Source organism: Rhineura floridana, chromosome 2, assembly GCF_030035675.1.
Source record: "Rhineura floridana isolate rRhiFlo1 chromosome 2, rRhiFlo1.hap2, whole genome shotgun sequence".
NCBI classification, from domain to species: Eukaryota; Metazoa; Chordata; class Lepidosauria; order Squamata; family Rhineuridae; genus Rhineura; species Rhineura floridana.
Genome location: NC_084481.1, coordinates 189,864,063 through 189,885,287, shown reverse-complemented (window position 1 = coordinate 189,885,287; position 21,225 = coordinate 189,864,063). Strand labels below are relative to the sequence as shown.

At 42.4% G+C, this 21,225-nt stretch overlaps 2 protein-coding genes across 7 annotated transcripts in view; one reads left to right on the top strand and one right to left on the bottom strand.

Annotated features, from left to right (window-relative positions):
* PROSER1 (proline and serine rich 1) overlaps positions 1-19,332 on the bottom strand; it is a 29,101-nt gene extending 9,769 nt beyond the window's left edge. For 2 of the 3 annotated variants that reach the window (XM_061611690.1, XM_061611693.1), the window contains exons 1-11: positions 19,181-19,332; positions 16,250-16,410; positions 15,842-15,949; positions 15,012-15,077; positions 13,391-13,459; positions 11,878-11,972; positions 11,462-11,555; positions 9,806-9,916; positions 8,187-8,270; positions 1,992-2,070; positions 671-775 (exon numbers count right to left, since the gene is read on the bottom strand). In XM_061611690.1, the coding sequence (XP_061467674.1) occupies positions 671-775; positions 1,992-2,070; positions 8,187-8,270; positions 9,806-9,916; positions 11,462-11,555; positions 11,878-11,972; positions 13,391-13,459; positions 15,012-15,077; positions 15,842-15,886 (748 nt within the window). In that variant the 5' untranslated portion in view covers positions 15,887-15,949; positions 16,250-16,410; positions 19,181-19,332. The remainder of the gene's footprint in view (positions 1-670; positions 776-1,991; positions 2,071-8,186; positions 8,271-9,805; positions 9,917-11,461; positions 11,556-11,877; positions 11,973-13,390; positions 13,460-15,011; positions 15,078-15,841; positions 15,950-16,249; positions 16,411-19,180) is intronic. The other variant, XM_061611691.1, reaches the window with a different exon arrangement.
* A 56-nt stretch (positions 19,333-19,388) lies between these two features.
* SEC23A (SEC23 homolog A, COPII coat complex component) overlaps positions 19,389-21,225 on the top strand; it is a 62,074-nt gene continuing 60,237 nt past the window's right edge. Inside the window, exon 1 of one of the 4 annotated variants that reach the window (XM_061611696.1) lies at positions 19,389-19,494. The gene's annotated coding sequence lies outside the window, so the exon portion shown is untranslated. Of the gene's footprint in view, positions 19,495-20,536; positions 20,938-21,225 lie in introns of those variants that run through there. The other 3 variants (XM_061611695.1, XM_061611694.1, XM_061611698.1) reach the window with 3 other exon arrangements.

The following is a 21,225-nucleotide window of genomic DNA, read 5'->3' as shown; positions in this document are numbered from 1 at the left end:
AGACTACCCTTTAAAAAACAAGACTCTTTCTCATTGTTTTCATTAAAACAAATGCAATGCTATCATTATGACTGGTATGCTAGAGGAATAGGAACATTCTCTCACTCCCTGGTCAGTATTAGGGAATCCCAACAAGGTCCTCAAAAACAGTGGTTTATTTCTACTATAGAACAGTAGGATAATATGACCCATCCCTCACTGCTCAAGCTTCCTCTTTACTAATGCTGTGAAAGACAGAGGCCTTTGGCCTCCCCGCACAGCACCTCTTCTCACATTCCTGCCTCATAATCACTAGAATCTCTTGGAGGGTCCCCAAAGAGAGATATTCCAGTGTAGGAATACGCCAACGTAGTGCTCTCCATATGCTGTAGATTACAACTCCCATCAGTCTCAGACAGCATGGCCAATGGTCAGGGATGATGGGAGCTGCAGTCCAACATTGGGAGGGCACCACGTTAGCTATTCCTGTTCATGCCCATCCTGAAGTAAATCTCTTCCCATTATGCAGAAATCATGGCTGAATCTGTCTCCATTGCTGGGAGGGAGGGAGCCCCACAGTGTCTTGCTGGAGTCAAGAGCAGACTTGCTGCCCCAGCCATCTGTACAGACTCTCTTATCTGTTTATTACGTTGGTGGCATAACCAAGGCACGCTGAGGTTTCATAGGATACCTGCTTTATCTGTTCCTACATGACTAGAAGAATATGGTGGTGGAGCTGGCAAACCAGGAGCTATGACATTGGCTAGCGGAACAAGACCTGCATTGTTGTAAGCACCTAGTAAAGGAAACAGAAGACAAAAGAAAGATGGTGTAATAATAAAGTTACAGATAATCTCAAGGTAGCATATCAAATCCTTGATACCTTAAGGGCTACCTTTCCCCCCCATGTTCTTCTCTACCTGCTCCATTCAACAGCTGAGGCCTTCCTCCAGATATCAATACAAATGAGATAGAGTGGACAGATACCAGGAGCAGAGAGCGATACAAACCATTTGACATTGCCTCTCCACAAGGTTCATCAGGTCCCAACACTTTTTTTTAGATGCCTGGCAAAGACATAGATGTTCCAAAGGGCTTCTGAATTAAGTGTTGTCTTGGCCTTAATGTTATTTTTGTAATATCTACCGCCATGATTGACATATATATGATTGACATTTTATTTGATGATATTTTACATATACATAATACTTCCGGTATGATGTGCTGTTATGTAAGCCTTCTTAAATTCACTTTGTGAAGAAAGGCATAATACAAGCGTCTTAAACAAAGGAAAAACAAAGAAAGCAAGTTGTTTGAACAGTTGAAACTGCACCCAAAAATGCAGAATAGCACCTTACATTGAATTATCAAACACCTGCAGAATCTGGAGCTTTCAGTTTTCCTTGAACAGATTTCTACATCTCATAAGTGTAACAAGTATTCCCCCCATTTAGATTAGAAACTATGAACAGCCAGGTATACGGTGTCAATGCTAGCAGCAAAACAGATTTCTGCTATCCCTCCCAGAATCTCTAATCTTCTTGAACAACTATGTCCTAATATTTCAAAAAATTCACTTGTCTCTCACTGTTAGTGATAAACTGAAAGAAGAGTTCCTTTTTTCAACACTAAATTCATTTTTTAATCATTCAGATTCAATAAACTTTTAAGGGTGGATGAGGAGCAGAGAATGGGAGAAGCCTCAATACCCAGACTCATCAGATAACACCAATGTTATACTCAACACCAGTGCAACTACCTATGGAGAACTGTTTTCATTTGTAAGCATCACCAATGAAACAGGACATTAATAAGCTGGATAAATGTTCAGAGGAGAGCTGTGAAAGTGACTGAAATTATTCTATCTTGCAAATATAAACAGTAAGATATATGGAGTATCTAATCAAGAAAATGAGGATATTACCTATGAAGGATGGAAAAGTTTATTTTACAAAAGGAGTATTATCAAAGGAGAAGTAATCAGAGAAAAAAAACAGGAATGATGGGCTTACTTGGTGCAACGGCTGCATGTGGTCGACAAGGAGGGATAGGATAAGGAACAGGCTTATGTGGATTATATGTTGCTGGAGCCTAAACAAGAAGGGCAGTAGTTAGTTAAAACTGAACACATTAAGCTATTGCAAAGTAAGTTTCTCCCTCCTTCTGTAAACACATTCTGTAGCAGAAACTTTATATTCGATTTTCAGTATTGAAATATTTCAAGAGGAAAGTGCATTTTGCTCAGAAGTTCTCAAAATCTCAGTTAACCCCATTTTCACAGGCTTTCCCACCTACTTCCTACTTCTACATTGGAAACCTGCCGATGGAAACATTGTAGTTTGTCATAACCAGTATTCATATGATTGAGCTGCTTTCAATTTCTATGGCAGAACCCTAACCTTCTTTCAGATGGGTTTGCTACTTCTTGAGTCCCTACTCTTCTGCTATGAAGAAATAAAACGAACTCAGGAATTCCTGATGTAACTAACTTTAGAGAAGGGGCATAGCTTAGAATCATAGAATAGTAGAGTTGGAAGGGGCCTACAAGGCCATCAAGTCCAACCCCCTGCTCAATGCAGGAATCCAAATCAAAGCATTCCAACAGATGGCTGTCCAGCTGCCTCTTGAATGCCTCCAGTGTCAGACAGCCCACTACCTCTCTAGGTAATTGGTTCCATTGTCATATGGCTCTAACAGTTAGGAAGTTGTTCCTGATGTCCAGTCGAAATCTAGCTTCCTGCAACTTGAGCCCATTATTCCAGGTCCTCAACTCTGGGATGATCGAGAAGAGATCCTGGCCCTCCTCTATGTGACAACCTTTCATGTAGTTGAAGAACGCTATCATTTCTCCCCTCAGTCTTCTCTTCTCCAGGCTAAACATGCCCTGTTCTTTCAGTCTCTCCTCACAGGGTTTTGTGTCCAGCCCCCTGATCATCTTTGTTGCCCTCCTCTGAACCCATTCCAGTTTGTCTGCATCCTTCTTGAACTGCGGAGACCAGAACTGGACGCAGTATTCAAGATGAGGCCTAACCAGTGCTGAATAGAGGGGAAGTAAGTAGTACTTCACACAATTTGGAAACTATACTTCTGTTAATGCAGCCTAATATAGCATTTGCCTTTTTTGCAGCCACATCACACTGTTGGCTCATACTCAGCTTGTGATCAACAACAATTCCAAGACCCTTCTCACATGTCGTACTGCTGAGCCAAGTATCCCCCATCTTATAACTGTGGATTTGGTTTCTTTTTCCTAAGTGTAGAACTTTGCATTTATCCCTGTTGAATTTCATTCTGTTGTTTTCAGCCCAATGCTCCAGCCTATCAAGATCCCTTTGAATTTTCTTTCTATCTTCTATGGTATTATATATGCCCCCCAATTTTGTATCATCTGAAAATTTGATAAGCATGCTTTGTACCTCCTCATCCAAGTCATCAATAAAAATGTTAAAGAGCACTGGGCCCAGGACTGAGCCCTGTGGTACCCCACTCGTTACTTCCACCCAGTTTGAGATGGAACCATTGATAAGCACTCTTTGAGTACGATTCTGGAGCCAACTGTGGATGCATCTAATAGTTGCTCCATCCAGCCCACATTTAGCTATCTTGCTAATCAGAATATCATGGAGCACTTTGTTAAAAGCTTTGCTGAAGTTGAGAGATAATATGTCCACAGCATTCCCACAGTCTACAAGGGAGGTTACCCGATCAAAATCTGAGATGAGATTAGTTTGGCAGGATTTGTTCTTCATAAATCCATGTTGGCTCCTAGTAATCACTGGATTGCTTTCAAGCTGACTGGTCTGTAGTTCCCTGGTTCCTCCTTCTTGCCCTTTTTTGAAGATAGGGACATTAGCTCTCCTCCAGTCATCCGGCACTTCACCAGTCCTCCATGATTTCACAAAGATCATAGAGAGCGGTTCTGAGAGTTCTTCAGCCAGTTCCTTCAATACTCTAGGATGCAGGTTATTGGGCCCTGCCAATTTGAACTCATTCAAAGTGATTAGGTATTCTTTGACCATTTGTCTATCAATCTCAAGGTCCAGTCCTGACCCTTCTACTTCATGTTTCCCGGGAGGGTCATAGGCCTTTTTTTGGGAGAAGACTGAGCACTTCTGCCTTTTCTTTGTCATCTGTTATCATTTTGCCATCCTCATGGAGTAGCTGTGCCACCATTTCTTTTCTCTGTCTTTTACTATGGACATACCTGAAGAAAGCCTTTTTGTTGCTTTTAGCATCCCTCGCGAGCCTCAGCTCATTCTCAGCTTTAGCCTTCCTGACACCATCGTGGCAATTCTGTGATACCTGCCTGTACTCTTCCTTTGTGACCTGGCCTTCTTTCTACTTCCTGTATGTGTCCTTTTTTGTTTTCAGGTCATCTCTAAGCTTTTTCTGAAGCCACATTGGCTTCTTCTGCTGTTTCCCCCCTTTTTTCCTTGTTGGAATTGCTTGCCATTGCGCGTTTAGAATTTCCTTTTTTAGAAACTCCCACCCATCTTCGACTCCTTTTCTCATTAGGGTGGCTTGTCATGGAACTGTACTTACAATTGTTCTGAGTTTATTAAAATCAGCTTTCCTGAAGTCCAGGGTGCGCGTATGGCTACTCTCAGCTTTTGCTTCTCTTAAAATCAAGAATTCAAATATGGTGTGGTCACTTTCCCCCAGAGTTCCCGTAACTGCCACTTCATCCACCAGATCATCTCTATTGGTTAGAATCAAGTCCAGGATAGCTGATCCTCTGGTTGCTTCCTCCACTTTCTGTAGGAGAAAGTTATCTCCAACAAAAGTCAGAAATGTCTTGGAGGGGCCGTGTTTGGCAGAATTTGTCTCCCAACAGATATCAGGATAATTGAAATCCCCCATTACTACTACATCATGACTCCTTGAAACATTGACAATTTGCTTTTCAAAAGTTACATTCTCATCTTATCCTTGATTGGGTGGTCAGTAGTAGACTCCAAGCACCACAGTCCTTTTGTTACTTGCCCCATTAATTTTAATCCAGATACTCTAGGTGGAGCTACCAAGCTCATCTTCCTGTATTTCTGTGCAAGGATATATATTTTTAACATAGAGAGCAACTCTACCTCCCTTTTTATTCCTTCTGTTCTTCTTGAACAAGTTGTATCCTTCAGTTGCTGTATTCCAGTCATGGGAGTCATCCCACCAAGTTTCAGTTATACCTATCAAGTCATAATTGCCCTCCTGTATTAAGAGTTCAAGTTTGTCCTGCTTGTTTCCCGTGCTCTGCGCATTAGTATAGAGACATCGAAGACCATGTGATTTATGGCTTGGCTTCCTCACTACATTTTTCTGACGGCTGTTACTGGGCCCTATTACAGCCGATCTCTTTGGTCGGGCTACTGTGCATAAGCCTTTATCAGTCGTTACCACCAAGTTTATGTCTCCCTCCCCTTTAGGATTCAGTTTAAAGCCCTCCTGATGAACTCCTCCATGCTGTGGCCAAACACATTCTTCCCAGTCCTTGTGAGATGCAAACCATCACTTGCCAGCAATCCATCTTCCAGGAACCATAGCCCATGGTCCCAGAATCCAAATCTTTCACGTCTGCACCACCTTCGTAGCCATTTATTCACACAGAGTATTTTTCTTTCCCTTTCTACTGCTCTCCTAAGTACTGGAAGGATGGATGAAAAACTATCTGGGCCCCAAAGTCCTTGAGTTTCCTTCCCACAGCTTTAAAGTCTGATGCGATTTCTTCATAGCTCTGTTTGGCAGTGTCATTTGTTCCCACATGGATGAGGAGAAAGGGATACCTGTCGGTGGGCTTGATGAGTGATGGCAACCTTTCCGTCACATCTCTAATCCGTCCTTCTGGTAGATAGCATACCTGGCGAGTCCACAGATCTTCTCTGCATACTTGGGTTTCGATCCCACACAGTAGGGAGTCTCCCACTACTAGTACTCTTCTCATCTTATTGTTGTGGGGCGAGATTTCATTGTCCCTGCTTGATTAAGCTTCAGCCTCTTGCTCATTGTCGCATGGGGTCTCCTGTAATTCTTCCTCCACAGGCTGTCCTCCAGTCTCCTCCTTGAGTGGTTGAAAGCAGTTCCATAGCTCCACTGGTGAAGGGTGTCTTCTCGCTCTTCTGCTCCTAACTGTCACCCTTTCCCACGGAGTTTCCTCCACTTCGTTATTCCTCTCCAAAGCAGTCTCTTCTTCTGCTACCACATGCTGTTGCTCCTCCACCTCCACATCTCTTTGCTGCTGTTGTTCCAGCATTCTATCTAAGAACTCTTCATCTTTTCTTATAGTCCTCAGTGTGGCCACCTGCCATTCCAAGCCTTTCACCTTTTCTTCCAACAGTGCCACGAGCTTGCACTTGTTGCAGGTGTATGCCATGTTGTTCTCAGGCAAGAAAACAAACATGGCACATACCTTGCAGGTCACAACCAATGGAGAATCCTTCCCATTCATACTCTCTTCTATCTTTTGTTTCTTTCTAACTACTTGTTTTGGAGTGGCCTGTGCTCTGTCCTGTCCTACTTCAGGGTAAACTTGAGAGTCCCACTGGTATGTGGTGTGCTGTACAAGGAGAATTAGTAATTTGTTTGGTGTTTTTTTTATGGACCTCCCTTGACCTCCCCAGTTAAACTCCGCTGTCAAACTCCTGTTTGCTCTTCCTGTTTGCTCGCTCTGTTTGCTTGCTCTCTGAAAGCTGGCTTGCTTATATGTCCTCACCTGTAGATCAACTGAGACAGCTCCCTCTGCTCTGTTACGAGTCAGGAAGCAGAATGAGAGTCCCAGCACACACAACTGCTGCTTGCTGCTCTCAGCAGTTCTCAGGCCATGCCCTTAAGCCAATAACTATCAGGCCACACCCCTTCCAATCAAGCAGCTATGGAGCCCTTCAGAGCACACAGCTTAGAGCACACGGCTTCAGAGCCCTCTTGCCTTTTTCCTTTCCTCGCTACAGTTCCTTTGTCAAACTCCTGTTTGCTCTGCCTGTTTGCTCGCTCTCTGAAAGCTGGCTTGCTTATATGTCCTCACCTGTAGATCAACTGAGACAGCTCCCTCTGCTCTACTTTGCTCTGCTCTGTTAGGAGTCGGGAAGCAGAATGAGCTGAGTGGCAGATCACATTCTTTGGATGCAAATGGTCCAGGATTCAACTTGTCTTGGAATCTCCAGGTAGGGCTGGGAAAGTTATGTCTGAAACTCTTGAGAGCTAGTGCCAGTCACTCTAGACAATACTGAACTAGATGGCCCAGTTATCCAGCTCTATATAAGGCAGCTTCCTATGTTTCCAAATGTGAAGATGACTCAGCTCAGTTTTCTGAAATCTCTCTTGCAACTTCCACCAAAGCCCACCCCATTCAGTAGGACCCCCTAACCTCCAGTTGAGCATATTCAGAGGGCTGCCAGGGAGATGAGAGGGGATAGTCAGCTTCTGCTAGCTCCATTACATTTTCAGTTCTACATACAACTCATTATCACTTTATTTTTCTACTTTCTATATAGTCTTCTTTCCTATGAAAATTCTGTTACTCTTTATCCATAGATTTCTGTAATGCTGTCAGAATGATTTTGGGCTTTTTATTTTACTATTACTCCAGCTGTGAAAGTAACCAAATACACACACAAAACATAGGCCCTATGCCTAAGCCCCATCAAACTCAATGAAATAAGCTTGTCACAAATAACTTTTTGTCACACACAAAAGCTTACCTTCACAGCTTTCAATGGGCCTTCATCATAACTAACTTCAACTAGACTAGGGCCACAGGTATATTACAAATACCTGGCTATGTTTAATTCAAGAAATCTCACCTTCCAAAGTTATGTTATAAAATATTTCTGAAGGCTTCTCCTTCACAGAAAGTTTCCCAGTGCACAGAGTGGAGAGGCAGGTGCAACTCCCTTTCTTCCTCCAGGTGATTAGGATCATGTGGAGGATGAGGCAACTGCCTCCCTGACATTTGTGCTTTTCCTTCCTTGCATTCAAACAGTATTTAACCACATCCTTTTCTCCTTCCTTCTTTAACTGACTTTTAAAAAAACATCATAAACAGGTGCTGTTTGCCTTTTTAAAAAACCAGTTATATAACATTCACCTGACATTGTACAGCAACAAATTCTGTATTTGTGCCATTTTCATCCTTTCATTATCTCCCAAGCAATTATATTTTGTTTTCAACATCATGAGTAACCCCCATAATGATGTTTATAATAATACTTATGTAGGCATACTGGTTTAGATGGTCCAAGAATTCGAGCTGCTATTCCCTTGCCTTCGTTAGTAAAGTCTTCATTTTCCTTTTTGACAGGTGACCCCTGAAAACAAGGAGGACCCACTATTAAACAACTGTGCGGGAAGCAAATACAAAATACAGAAACACAAGTCCACACAGTAGCATTTCTAGGAATTATTAATATGCTGAAAGTCAGAGCTACTCTAAGAATATTTTATCCCTTGTTACCAGGAAAAGTGCCTATAGTACTATGAAAGATAGCTTGATGAGAATAAAATAAAAAATTCCTCTATATTTAAACAAATAATGTTACAGTTGTATACATTTACTTAGGAGTAGCTGTTGAATTCAGTGAGAAAGGGTTCTGAGTAAACATGCACAGAATTGGGGTGCAGAAAAAGTTTTCAGAATAAAGTTCCAGACCACACCTTCTAAGGCAGTGTTGTTCAACCAGGGTTCCATGGAATCCTTAGGTTCCACAAAATGTTATAACCTACCACCTTAGGCACTTCACTTTCCCTCTTTATTTAACAATTCATCAGGGTTGCTGCTACTTACCGATTACTAGATTTTACTTTTTTATTTTGTGTAAGGAGAGGGATTTGGGATTCCACAGGATCTCATGACGTTACAGAAATTTCTCAACCAAGAAAAAAAAAAAAGGTTGAAAACCACTGTTCTTGGGTATTAGATGTTCACTGTAAGGGTAACAGTTTCCACCTCCAGACTTATACATGTAGTTCTGAGGAGATGGGAGACTTGCCCCTTCCGCCCAAAACTGGCTTGTCTGAATAGTCAAGTGCAATCAGTGACCTTAAGAAAACATTTTTGAAAAAGTTTTTTCTCTATTCACAAGTATACCCTTTGTTCAAATAGAGCTTGCAATTCGTTCAATCTGTGCTTTATTGTATACTGTTGACAACCATGGTGGAATATGCAAATTGTGCAAATTTACTAAGTCTTACTAGCTCCTGTGTAAGGTGACACAGGTAAGCAGCCCCACCTCTGACGTTGCACATGCTGAGTAACCCCTCCCCCTTGCACCTGCATGTATAGGCGAGATGCCTGCATGGAGGGGACCTTAATGCATACAGCTGTACGTGTGAAGTTTTCAATGCAACCTAGAATCCTGATCATGCAGGATTTCAGGTTGTACGGAAGCTTTGATGCATATCGCTAATATGCAATAATTCTCTTCCCATAGACATTTGCCCTATAGCTGCAGATGCCACAGGAAAAGGCTACTTGGCATGTGCAACATAGGGGGCATGATCATGCTTTCCCCTCACATGGCAGAAGAACATGGGTGACATTCTTCTCAAGTGGACTACTATGGGGGGTATTTTTTATTTGTGCTGTGACATTACTTTTGACATGAACTGTATATTTTTTCCTCAAAAAAAGTTATTTCCTGCAGAATTTAGATGCTTCCCTATAATTAGATGCTTTTTAAAAATCTAAAGAGGAAAAGAGGAAAAATAGGAATTGTTTTATCAATTATTATTTGTCCAATAGTGATGAAAAGTGAATCTTTCATTTTTGTAAGTAATTTAATGCAGTAGTTACTCCAACACCATCCCCAAAACTAACAATGAAGTATATTCAGTAAGATCATACTGGGAAAATTCCATTTATGCGACTGGGCTTTCCTTTTGGGTAAGGGTTTCCAGGAATCATGCCACAAGAAGATATCATAGCATGAGGCGCTTTGCATCCTGCTTTGGAAGCCTGCAATATAAGCAAAACACAAAAACAAAACAGAGTATTAGTCAGACATCACAATCTTGCGTGCAGGAAATTAGCATGTATTATGAAGGTACATAAATGGAACTATGGGTGTAGACCTCAAACTACTAGATTCTAGAGTCACTGTGAACATCTGAGTACAGCCCAGATGCAGGGCCACGCTTATTGTATTCTTGCAAGACACTGCCTCTCCATTCCCCTTCCCCAAGGCCCAGTACTTCCCTTGGAACAGAACTGGGGAAAGTTGGCAGCAGTGGTACTCCTCAGCAGAGCATTTTTTTGCACCAGGGACTGGGATTAGTAGAATCCCTAGTGGGAAGCTGACAGCATGGGCCTTCTCCCTGGAGGAATGACATGTGATGCATCAGTTTCATAACAGAGAGTTTGAAGGTATGCTCTATCAGACCTTGGAGAGCATCCACTGCTGCCTCCCCCTCCCCCTCAAGGAATGCTCTGGGCCTTGGGGCAGGAGAAGACAACAGGAGGGAATTTGTCAGTGATGCTTTAAGCTTTTTTTTTTTTTTAATCTCTCTCAAAAAGCTCAAGCTTTCCTGAGTCTGCTTTAATGCTATCTCATCCCAATACACATTTGCTATTGCTGATTTCTGAATGAAAAGAAATGAAGAGGTTAGTCTGACATCTAAATAATACAAAATGGAAAAGAAACAGGGTGGCACTTAATAGCAGACTCTGGAAATCACAAAGGCTCAAATCCTGATAATAAATCACTACTCATTATGAAAACCGTAAGTGAATGCCTCACAGAGCTCTCTCAGACTTTGTTAGTATCAACAATGAATAATTCCTCATGCTCCACCTCAGTCCCTGAGATCTTCTGATGGGGCACTTTTGGTGGTTCCTCACCCTCGAGCTTTGGTTTGCCTTCACCAGGGACCAAACCTTTAGTGTGGCAGGCCCTGCCCTGTGGAACTGCCTACCTGTAGAGGTTCAAGAGAATGCATCTCTCACTTTTTTGAAAACTATATTGTTTAGACAGGGCGTTGCAATTTGAATTTTCTCTTTTCAATCAATCTCTATTTATTGATGCTTGATTGATGTTTAATGATTTTACTATTGTTTTTATTGATTTTATTTTTATATGCTGTATTCCGTTTTGATATATTCTTATGAAAGTGTGTCTTATAAATAAATAGTGTACCTTTCAAGATCTATACTCAGATAAAAAACATAGAATTCTGTAGTAGCAACAGAACAAAGTGACGTTACAAGGCCAAATTATATGTTCAAGGGAGAATGCAACGCACAGCCACAACTCCAAATTTCTCCACAGACTCAGCTCCTTTGAACAGAGGATATTCATGCAATATCATGCAATGTCCTGAAAACCTGGAGAACTCTGTGGCATTTTGTCCCTGTGCTCCTATCGCAAGATCCCAATTTTCAGACCTTCATTTCTATCCTGTACAGAGGAGCTTAAGACCCAAGTTGGTTTTTGTTTTGTTTTTTAAAAAAATGTAGTTTTCATATTGGAAACTCCCAATTCACTGATTAGCTACACAATAATACCTGTTCAAGAATTCTCCTGCACCTCTTCTTCTCAGACATGCTAGTTCTGAAGAGGTCTTCAATAAGGCGATAATTCTGAGCATCAATGATATTGCTATAAAATGAAGCAATTTGTTTAGAACAATTAGTGACTCTCGTGCACAGTCAGTAGTATTTATTATAGCTTAATGTTGTATTAAAGATTTCCCAGCAGCGGAATAAGAAAAACAAAGCTGGTTTGAACAGAGAGAAGATGGACCAATTCTGTCTAAATAGACATGGTTTATATTTTAAAAAAACTAGCCACCAGTGCAAGAAAATACTCCATAGTCACAGTCCCTGAGGCCAAGCATCTTAACCATTCAAGCCTCCATCAAACCAAAAACATCAACAGGATATATGCTAGTATTCACAACAGCATGCATGGCAATACTTACGAAGCCAACAGTTCTAGTGCAATAAGCTTGTCTTTGCTAAAAGTGAAACAGTTGAGGATGTTAACCACTTTTGCTGCAGAAACAGCTACCATTTTCTATAAACAAAAGAAAAATAAATTGTCTCAACCTCATCACATACATCAGTTGTAGACTCACGTAACAGGTTATTCAGCTCGTGGCAACAAGTTTGGATCAGAGAGTACAAACTACTAAGATGTAGTCAATATGGTGCCCTCCAGATATTGAACTCCCATTAGCCTCAGCCGGCATGGCCAATGATAAAGGATGGTGGGAGATGGCACCCACCAGATGTTGTTGGATGCTAAAAAAGACTTCTATTTATAATGATAATATCGGAAGGCAGGAATGAACCTGAATATGATCTAGCCTAATTCCCTAAACTGTAGCAGAACAGACAATTTAGGGCAAGTATAATGTTATTTCCGACAGCAGACCCACAACACAAAATGATAAGACAGGGTCTGCTGTCGAGAGTCACAAACAAAAGTTGAATCACGCATGCGACAGGAATTCCTGTTCCTCTCCTTCCCCCAAAACCCCATGTTCCCCCCAAATCTCCACCCTCTGCAACCCCCTCCCCCAAGGTATGCAGGGAAAAGGAGAGGAAGCCAACAACGTATAAGTGGAACTCTGTTCTGCTCATGTACAGACACTGTTGGATACAACCCAGATTGAAATAGTCAATACCAAGAAGGGAGGTGATGATGCAGTAGGCAGTACTGACTGAACAGAGAGGTTACATGACAAAAAATGACATGTGAGAAGCATGCACAATATGAATCAAAGTGATCAGGATTTGAAGTAATCTTTAGGAACACTGGTGATAAAATACATTAAGAACACAATCCAAACCTCCTTTGTGCAGGACTGGGGTGTGTGTGTTGGACTAAGCTTTTAAAAAACAATGTCATTAAATCTAGAATCAGAGAGATCTTATCTACTGCCCAACACAACTGCTGTGTTCACTTCTGGGCACTTCAGAAGAATTTTGAAAAAAATATTAAGCAAGCTACAAGGATTAAAAAAAGGCCTAGAAGACAAATAACATGAAAAAGGCCGAGAACCCATGCATATATTTGAAGGGAAGAGGGGAGGAATACAGAGGAACGTTCTATTTTCTAACTGAAGATAGGGTAAGAAGCAGAAAGATAGCTCTCATGCAAACTTTAGGAAATAACAGCAGTTAAACACAGGAAGTTTCCTAAGGAGATTATTTATTCACCTAGGGAATCGTACCAATCTGAGAATATTTGTCTCAGGAATTTTTCAGGAAAATCAAAAATATGGAAAGGATGCAGTGGGCCACTTAGTCACAGGATGTGCTAGAACAAACGTTTGCAGCTACTATAGTATGAAGCCAACTATTAAAGCACACTACCCAAAGAAAAAAAGACAAATCACTTACTAAAGTAGATGAATGTAAATGATAGTATGTAAGGAAGACCAGAGAAATGTGATTTAACAAAACTATTGCTTCAATGAAAAAACGTACATGTTGCAGTGCCTTCATTGCTTTTAACTGTGGTTCAGCCCAAGAGAAGTATCTCAATAATTCTACAATCTGCAAGGAAAGAAATCTTACAATTCATCATATGTTTATCACCGAACAAATGAACGCATTTGTACATCATTTGTGGCTATTGAATTCTCTAGAAATAAAAAAAATCCCTCAGAAATTTTAGTAGAACTATTTTCTTTGATTCTTTAATAGTTGAGAACTAATTTGGCAAAATGTGTATCTTGAATATTACCGTACAATTCAAGAGTTCTAGAAAAGGCATGTCAAAATTATCTAAATTTTGATTCTCAGTTTAATGAATGTTGTAAATCTGAATGCAAATGCAGCAACACTTGGTGTAAGGCAGTATTTCTCAAATAGTGGGCCATGGGGCACTTTCACTTATCTGCCTGCCCCACCCCCTAGCAATGTCATAAGCCTTCTGGTTGGACCAATGCCAACACCAGGACTCCTTCCATGCTGAAAGGCAGCTAGGAGACCAAGAAGTTTGGGAGATGTTCTAGTTTTGGTGTAGAAAGCCCTTGGGATACAGCTTGGAACCAGGATACCTGAGAGATTGTCTTACTCCTTATATAACCAGTCAATCACTACGCTCTGCAGGTGAGGGCCTTTGGCAGATACCATCTTACCAGGAGGTCCACTCTACACAACATAGAAAGTGGACCTTTAGCACTGTGGCACCAACCCTTTGGAATTCCCTCCCCTTAAATATTAGACAGGCACCATCTCCGTTATCTTTTTGGCGCCTATTGAAGACCTCCATCTTTCAACAAGCCTTTTAAGTAGAGGCCATACCCCAGCCTGCATCTATGCTGGATTTGTTTTTAATATGTTTTTAAAGTTGTTTTTTAAATATGTTTTAAGATGTTCTGTTTTAATATGTTTTAAAGTCTATTGTTTTTAAGTTGTTTTAAAGAGCTTTTAGTGTTTTTGTTTGCCACCCTGGGCTCCTTCTGGGAGGAGGGGTGGGATATAAATTTGATAAATAAATAATGACATCAGTAATAATGTATTGTTAAGTTTATGTCACTTTTCTTCACAAAAGTGAACCCAGAGCAACTTATAATCAATAAAGATTGCCAACTGGTTATGACAAACACTGCCTCCATCTTAGGACTGCACCACCATTTTGTGACCGATGCCCCTACGTCATCATTTTGTGACTAGTGGCCTCAGTCATTTTCAGCTGTCCCAAGTGGGCCTTGAGGGTAGAAGGTTCAAGCACCCCTGATGTAAGGGATGAGGTCAGCTCTCAGTGCTGGAGCATAAACCTGTTCCCATACCCAGCATCAGACTTTATAAACATACAGTTTTCTTGTTTCACAGGATATGGCTCTTAACTGAGGGAAAACATCTATGACAAGGGCTGATTTGTCTGTCGTTTCACAAAGGTTACCCTCCTCTCAGTCTTCCAGGACCGTTCACGCTGTAGTGCAGAGATGGGGAACCTGTGGCCCTCCAGATGTTGATTGACCCCCAATTTCCAGGAGTCTCAGTCAGCACAGCCAATTGTTAGAGATAAAGGGAGCTCGTGTCTAACAGCATCTGTTGTACATTCCAGAGTGATACACAACTTTTTGTACTTCAGAATTACCTGTTCACTAGAAAAGTATCCATGTACATATTCAATAGCTTTTAATTTGTACTCCATCAATACAGCCTATAAAACACAAAAAATGATAGTTGTCAAAATTATGTTCAGAAATTAGTTTGCAAGACTATAGGAATGAAGAGATAATAAATCAAACAGAAGTGGGACACCAGGCCCAGGGGCCAAATGTGGACCTCTCAAGCATCTTTATTTGGCCCCTGAGACTCTCCCAGACCTCATCTGTGCCCTCAACTGCTTTTGCCTGGCTGTAATGTGTCCTTGAACTGTGATTACCACCTTTGGTTTCCCTGGATCAAGGTGTGTGTGGAAATCTCCAACTCTTGCATGTCTTGAATGTAGCCTACTGTACAAAATTAAGAGTCATATTGGTAGCTGTACACAGAGAATACAGAGGTAAATGAAGCAACAATGATAATCCAATAACTATAAAAGGAAAATAGCAAACATTCCCCTCCTCCTCCGCAGACTTTACCTGGATTAGAAAAACAGCAACAACTCAATTAGACTGTCATTCAATAAAACGGCCTTTAAAATCAAAATGCATGAAAAACCAAAGTAGGGATGGGATGCATAAGAACATATAATGACCAATTGGCTCTTGTTAAAATCCTGGGAATTACAGGTTTTATTTAAAAAAGCACATTTTTGATAATTACAGATCATCTCTTATGCAGTATGTTAGAGACAGAATGCCTGCAATAACATACAAAAAACTTATCTACACAATATTCAGTTTATTCCCTATTCTAACTTTATTTATATATTTTATAGTTGTGCTGCTTTTACACTATATGTGTTTAATCACTAATTACCTTTCTGATTTCATCAAGCACCATCTCAAATGCTTTCTTATCCATCTTGCTTTCTACACGATGCAATTTTTTGTCAGTTCCAGGCACTCTTTATTGTAGAATTGGCTTCTGTTGAAAAAACACAGAAAAGGAAAATAAAATGTGAGCATATGTTCACACAGTGCACCTCACTGAACATGAAGTTCATCAACAAGACTAGAATGGAAGAGCCCCAATGTTTGAAACTTTTGCATCAGAGACAATTCTGAAACCTTTTACTCATTCTCTCATCAAAAGCCGTATTTCCTATCCTCCCTAGACCCAGTCTGGAAAAATGCATAGTTCAAGTTCCTCTCCTCCAACTCAAGATAATACACAAAGTCCTCAAACCTTCTTAAAATGAGCAGACTGCTGTAAAATAGAACTTACTCAAGCCTTCTCAAATGTAACAGCCGTTCCTTTCAGCTCACTCAGATGCCCAACACAGATTCTGCATGGTGCTGATTTGAAGCAAGATGGCTAGCAGCTGTTTTATTTTAGCGTCTATACACTGCCAACATCACTCCATGGAGCCCTCAAGCCATCCATTTCTAGGTAGAATTCAAAAGACAGTAAAACAAAACTCCTTAAGGAAGTTTACTTCATACATTGAACATTCTTGTGGCATTTCCTGTTGTCAAATGCTGTAGTATACTATCCAACTGTATGTAAAATAGATTTGCTTTGAAACCTCTCTCCTAGTAAATTCTGGACATTTAAGGGCAACCAATTTGGACATGAGAATGAAAAAATAGAAAATATGTTTTAAATAACTGCTGTATTCTAGACTACAGTTTTAGAGAATACTATAGCTTGACTCTAAAAGTGCCTTACATGTGTGGAATGACACGTCACACAAGGAAACTTGTCCCAAATCCTGCTGATCCCCACTTCTTTCCATTCCAAAGGTCTTTCAACCCTCAGGAGCAGCTTTTTGAGGGTTGTAGGGACCAACAACATGAAATCCCCATTGTGTAAGTGGGGTTCACCCCACACTTCTTTGGACCCAACCCAATGTGTTTATTTTCAGAAACTTCTAGCTCCAGAGGGTTTAGCATTTATTTATCCCTTTAAAAAAAAGAAATCACAGACTTAAGGTGTTCCTAATTACTACAGACCAGTGTTAAAAATAAAGCATTTGAATTTATTTTGTAATTTATCTAGGGCACACATCTAGACTACTACTGTCCATTAAAAGATTTACTAACAGCCCAATCCAATACATGCTTACTCAGAAAGTAGGCTCCTGCTGGGAGGAAGGGCGGGATACAAATCAAATAATAAATAAATAAATAAATCCCACTGAGGGCCATTGGTTGTATTCAATTAACTTTTACTCAGAATAGACCCACTGAAATTAATGATAACGATTAACTTAGGTCCATTAATTTCAATGGGTGTAGTATGAGTAAAAGTTAGTGTCCCCCCTCCCCTGGAATTTACTCATAAGTAAATGAACACAGAAATCCAGACTTACAGCACAATCTTAACCATGTCTACTCAAAGATAAGTCCTACTGAATTCAACAGGTCTTACACTCAGAGGAAACGAGTTAAGACTGCAGATTTAATATACCTTGTAATCATCGCTAAAGGCTGCAACACCATTACTTCTAGCCCAAATTTCTCAGCTCACCAAGGCTAAATGCCCTTTCACAGTGGCTTGTTTATCACTGAAATGAAACCTGAGCTGATTAAATAAAGAGGGAATGTGCACAGCTCCCTATATCCCCTGCATGGTCTCATGAGACAGGTGAAGGACCCTCCTCAACTGCATGGACTGTGTTGGGGGAGGGCTCTCTGACTCCAGAGATGCAGTATTAGGGAGATTCTTGCAGAAGCAGCTTTCTGCTTGTGTAACCTTTGGATACAACCCATAGACTTTAAGATGTATAAATCTTGTGTAAGAAATTGATAAAATGAAATGCCTTTTTCTTTTGTATCTTAATAAATTTGTTTTTATTTTATTTGTATTATATTTTATTGTTTGATATAGGCTCTGGAATCTACTAGCATTATTACTTTTAAATATATATAAAACTCTTAAATAAAGTAAGTCCTGAGGCTACTGTACAGTATGGGTCATTAATATCCCACATATTCAAAGAGAAGGAAATCCCAACCACTACTTTTACTTTCTCTTATCGCCCATTGGGCTGAGGCTAAACTTGACATCCAATTCATTCTGGCATGATACTCATAGTAGCTCAATTTAAATCAACAATTCTCACTAGAACTATCCCAGAACGCTAGGCTTGGGCCGCCTTTGGAGTAATTCAAGTTGAACCAAATCCAAACACAACCAAGAGTGAACACGCAAGTATAACCTGGGCCACACTGTAAGCAAATTAATAACCAAGCTTCTTAGGGAGATCTGTTTCAAGGGATCATCTTTGTGCCGAATAACTGATAACAGCCCAATAGAACGCTCTAATGCTTCTTTATCTAAGGCAGGGATGAGGATCCTGTGGCCCTCCAGAAACAACTCCCTCCAACACAGCTAATAGTCAGAAACCATGGGAGTTGTAGCCCAAAACATCCAGGGGGCCAGAGGCCCCCCATACCTGACCTAATTCCAGAAGTCCCTCTGATGCTTTAAATAAAAATTACCTCAAAGCTAGACCAGCATGAGGAGCTTGTGCATTATGGTTTTAAGGAGATACTCTTTGCAGATAACAACATCACACAATCCTTTTGCAGTCTTAACATAGGCGTCCAATGCACTTTACCTCCCCCGAACCCAGTGGGACTTGCTTCCGAGTAAACCTGGACAAAATCAGAACACGCGTATCGCGTTTACTCTGACTTAAATCCCATTGTGTTCAACACCACGCATTAAAAACACATTAATCCGTCAAAGCATCCAGGAAACTGTAGTTTACCCAGTTAAAACTACAATTCCCAGCACCTTTAACCAAACTACAACTCCCCGGATTCTTGTGCCCAGAATGGGCTTTACGCGTATGGATTGTACGAAGCCTTAACTCCATCCCACGTGAGCGCGCAGAAGTCCCGGATTAAAAAGAACTGGCAGCGCAACCTTGCCGTGTTTACTCAGAAGTAAGCCCCCTGGATCTAATGGCATTTGCTCCCAGGAAAGCATGCTTTGCAATGCCAGTTTAAGCGGCCGTAGCAGGTCAGAAGCCCGTTTCCCTGAAGAAAGCGACTCCAGGAATTCGTACCCCGCGCTGCTAAAAAGCTACAGCACCCGAAGCCACCTATTCAGGCAGGCCCGAAGCCCTCCTCGTGAAGGAGGGAAGACTCGGGGCTATTGCGACCCAGCCTCCTCCGCACTCCTCTAGCTGGTGTTCTGCTCACTTACCATCAACGGCGGCCCTGCCGACAAGCGAGGACCGGCCACTGGCCGGCGTCAAGACAACCCGCGCGCAACCCCCAGCCGTCCCCACCACACGAAACCAAACTTCGCGACCCGTCGCCTCCTGATGATATCACCAGGCAGGCACTTCCATAATAAACCCTCTCCCCGCCCCTCTGTTCGAAGTGCATGCCGGGGAAAAGGGAGGCGAGGAGGGCTATTGATTGGGTTGGATGCTTCTCTCTGAACGAAAGTCTCTGCACGTTTAGTGGGAAGGAAGCCCCGCTTGCGTTCAGCGGATCTTCTGCGCTTACTCCCTGGTAGGGGTTGCGTAGGGCGTAAGGGACAGCCTTACTTGGGGGTATCCAGTCGTTCATTTATTTTATAATAATAAATGTGAAACGCAGCAGCACCAGTAAGGAGGACTGTATACATATAGAAGCGGGAAAAGAACACGCGACGCGGCCCTCCCTCAATGTGGGGCTGCAAATGAAGAGGGAGGGAGAAGACTCGGCGGCAGCAGCAGCTTCTGGTCATTCCTTCCTCCTGCTGCTATTCAATCCGCGTCCTCCTTGCTTCCAAGCAAACGTGGATGGGATTCCATTGGAATCCAAGTCCAAAGGGCATTATTCCACTAGATATGGGATGGTGAACCTGTCTAGTGGAGGCTGATCTCTTAGGGCGAATGGGCACTGCCCCACCAACCTCACTCTGCCCTCAGCCAGTCCCCACCTGCCTACCTTCTTACTTGCAACCCGTCAGAGAGTGGCTGTGCCTTCTGCCCTCCCAGCAACATTGGGCACCAGCCACCACTGCACGTGGCGCTCCAGGTGCTGGCCTACAATGCCCTGGCCCTTGGCCATATTGATTGGGGCTGATGGAAGTCCAACAACATCTGGAGGGACACAGGTTCTCCCCCGCCCCCAGTAGATGGTCAGCGGAGTGGGTGGGTATGACATGAAACTTGGCATAGATTAGTTCTGTGAAGTTCTGGTTGAACTGACATTGTCCTGGAGTTATGAGCTGTGTGCAAGTTAAGTATTTCAGAAAAATGTTTTTCTTCATTTGTGTGCATAAGCCTGAAGGCATAGAAGAGTTTTCAGCAAACGCTTAAAGAATATATAGAAGATGCCTTTTGAATCTTTGTTGGTAGAGCATCCCACAGGATGGGGCAAATGCCCCTAGTTAGAGGCTCGGTTTCTTTTGTTGTCAAATGAGTCTCACTACATTTCTCCACAGCCCGCTTCCAGAGCGGCAGCAGAGCCGCCTGAGCTTGTGGGAGGGACGCGCTCTTCTTTTTGCTCTTGTTAGAGGAGGAGGCGGAGACAGAGGCGGGAAGAAAGGCGGTTTTGCGATCCCGCCTCTTCAGCGCTCAGCCTTGCAATGCGCCTCTCTGCCCTTTGACGTGGCACCGGCTTTCCCCATCAGCCATGTTGGTTGCGTCGGCATCGCTCAGGCTGCTGGGCTCAGTGAGAGAGTGAGGCAGGCGAGCGAGCGAGCGAGGCAGGCGGAGGCGGCGGCTCCTCGAGCTGAGGCAGGTGGGTTGAAACGAAGGGCTGGGCAAAAGGAAGGGCAGGAACACCTTCCGAACAGGAGGAGGGTCAAGGCGGCACAGAAGGGAGCCCTGCTGGCGAGCCACTTGCTGATTTCGGCGCTGGAAGCGGGCACAGGAGGAGCGACCCTCCTTCTGACCCAGTCGCCTCAGTGCTTGTCGAGGGACCACCAACACTGCACACATCGCTGCCCTTGTCTTGTAGACTGAGGTAGGTCGTAGCGAGGGGGTAGCGATCGATTGGTTATTTTCGCTCACGAGAAGGAAGATGTTCCACAATGTTTTTCAATCAAGCTCAGGGAGAGTTGGAGGTTAAGGCTCCTCCATTCTACTCACCCCCCCATACTACTCACCCCCACTCCGTGGCTGCAGATTCAAAACCCTCACCTCCTTTTCCTCTTCTATTCACCCCCCATTCCAAAATGAATGTCGTTCACTCTCTCGCGCGCATACAATCCATCTCTATGGTAGGCTGGGCAGCCCCCCCTCTCCGGTGAAT